This window comes from Scylla paramamosain, unplaced genomic scaffold (genome assembly GCF_035594125.1).
Source record: "Scylla paramamosain isolate STU-SP2022 unplaced genomic scaffold, ASM3559412v1 Contig1, whole genome shotgun sequence".
Taxonomy (NCBI): domain Eukaryota; kingdom Metazoa; phylum Arthropoda; class Malacostraca; order Decapoda; family Portunidae; genus Scylla; species Scylla paramamosain.
In genome coordinates this window covers 1,850,001-1,852,500 of record NW_026973666.1, presented here as the reverse complement: position 1 = coordinate 1,852,500, position 2,500 = coordinate 1,850,001, and the positions used below count along the sequence as shown (strand labels likewise).

Sequence of the window (2,500 nt, the reverse complement as noted above, 5' to 3'; positions counted from 1 at the left end):
ATATTATAAACATTGAAGTGGTGCATCCTAACAGCCTCTGACCAGCACTTATAACCCTGTCTCACCTGCAGCGCGACGGTACAGGAGGGGCAGCAGCAGGAGGGGCAGGAGGACCAATAGCTGCACCGTCCACAGCGGTGTACCAGCAATGGGAGAGGCACTGGAAGGTCGTGGTGGTGGTGGTGGTGAGGTGGTGGTGGTGGTGGCAGTATCTGTCTATCTGTGTCTATCTATCTATCTATTTGTCTATCTTTGTCAATTTGTCTGTCTATCTGTCTGTATCTGTCTGTCTATTTGTCTGTCTGTGTCTGTCTATCTATATGTCTGTCTGTCTGTATATCTATCTATCTTGTGTATGTGTATTTGTCTATATTTGTTTGTGTCTATCTGTTTCTCTACCTTTATGTCTTTTTATTTGTCTATCTATCAGTCTTTTCTATCTACTTTTCAGTGTATCCTGTCTGTCTATCTATCTATCAGTCTATCTATCAGCCTGTCTGTCTGTCTATGTCTATCAGATTATCTGTCTTTCTATCTATCTGTCTATCAATTTGCCTATCTATTTATCAATCTATCTATCAGTATCTATCTGTGTGTCTATCAGTCTGCCTGTCTATCTATCAGTCTGTCTATCTATCTTCCTCCCGTCTCATTTTCGTGTTTCATTTACAGTCAATGTCTCTGTAACTAAATGCAGGTATTCCCAATCACATTCTCATTTTCATCTCTCACACGAACACACACACACACACACACACACACACACACACACACACAATTCTCTCTCTTTCTCTCTCTCCTCTCTCTCTCTCTCTCTCTCTCTCTCTCTACAACACTCTATAATCTAACCTAATCTAACCTAACCTAACCCAACCTAACCTAACCCAACCTAACCCAACCCAACCTAACCTAACCTAACCCAACCTAACTTAACCAAACCCAACCTAACCTAACCTAACCTAACCTAACCTAACCTAACCTAACCTAACCAAACCCAACCTAACCAAACCTAACCTAACCTAACCTAACCCAACCCAACTCAACCAAACCCAAACACACTCACATCATTGACATTATCGCCAGTGTTGCCAGGGAAGGCGAAATTGTTGATGAAGAGAGGGTCCTTCCACCAATGCTGCACACACTTGTCCTTGAAACGTTGAAGCAGGTAAAGGCGCGGCCCCCACCCCAGGTAAGGCAGGAAGGGAGGCGCAGAAGAGGGCAACACAAAGGATAACCGGGGCTAGTCTGTAGGAAATGACTGGTTGAGAGAGAGAGAGAGAGAGAGAGAGAGAGAGAGAGAGAGAGAGAGCTTGATTTTCCCCCTCACTCCCTTTCCCACTCACACCCGATAAAGTATAATAAAGTATAAGAAAGATGCCAATTACCTTATTTTTAGGCATTATCACCTTATCCTTCCCAATTAACACTGATATCGTGTCCCGTAAAATGTCTGTTTTCACGCCACATTGAAAGGCTTTGCTGGCTAAACAGAAAACGGGAGATGATTTTCAGATTAAAGCAACGAGGGAAAACGGGAGATGAATTTTCAGATTAAAGCAACGAGGGAAAACGGGAGATGATTTTCAGATTAAAGCAACGAAGGAAAATAGAGTAATGAGCAGAGAGAGAGACAGAGAGACGGCGAACAGACCCTAAGCACAGCCAGCCAGCCAGCCAGTCACTCCGTCAGTCTGTCAGTGTTACGGCGTCTTCAGGGAGCAGGATTAATTAAGGTAATGTACTAGGTAATCACTCCAGGTACTTGTATGACTCCTGAGGGCGCTGTAGAAGTTACGAGACTGTAATTTTGCTGTAGGGATGTAGAGATGAGAATGTAAAGCGCTGTGTAAAGAGAGATGGAATTGCGATACGTAGGTGAGATTAACTCTTTTAAATTTTCTTCGACACTAAATGACAAACTAATCTGAAACACTGCCTTTCCCACGACCTCCTGTGAAAGTGAGTGAAAACATGAAAATCTACTTCTGACTCATTTATCTTCCTTGTAGGTGACTTAAATCGTTATGTACAGGGCTTTTTAATGTTTAATTGTTGTATATTGCAGTGAAAGGGTTAAGCTTGTGATCAACGAAAGCTATAGTAGTGATATTAACCCTTTTATACCTACGTTTCACTTTCGTAATATTAACAGCAGAAAAAAAACATAGACGAAGAAAAAGATGTTAGGTTTGTATTTTCTAAGCTACAATTACTAAATAACACACTTTAGTAGCAAATAATGTCTGAAATATCGTAAAGAATTATGGGAAAAAGTCTCGGGCAGTGAAGTGTTCAAGGTTACGGTGTTGTAGGGAGTTTGTGGTGGTGATGGGGTGACTGCAGGGGGTGTGGACGTGATAATGGCGACGGGCGACTGACAGACTGGTAAAAATGTTAAGATAGATAGACAGATAAGGAAAAAGGAAGATAAGATGTAAATAGATAGAATGGTAAATATGATAGATAAAGTACATACATAGACACAATGGAAAAAAAA

The 2,500-nt window shown here is 41.6% G+C and overlaps 1 protein-coding gene across 2 annotated transcripts in view; it reads right to left on the bottom strand.

The window, feature by feature from the left end:
* Positions 1–1,276, bottom strand: part of LOC135095625 (nose resistant to fluoxetine protein 6-like) — a 10,787-nt gene extending 9,511 nt beyond the window's left edge. For both annotated transcript variants that reach the window (XM_063996560.1, XM_063996561.1), the window contains exons 1-2: positions 1,064–1,276; positions 66–160 (exon numbers count right to left, since the gene is read on the bottom strand). In XM_063996560.1, coding sequence (XP_063852630.1) covers positions 66–160; positions 1,064–1,074 — 106 coding nt within the window. In that variant the 5' untranslated portion in view covers positions 1,075–1,276. The remainder of the gene's footprint in view (positions 1–65; positions 161–1,063) is intronic.
* Positions 1,277–2,500: the final 1,224 nt, after the last annotated feature.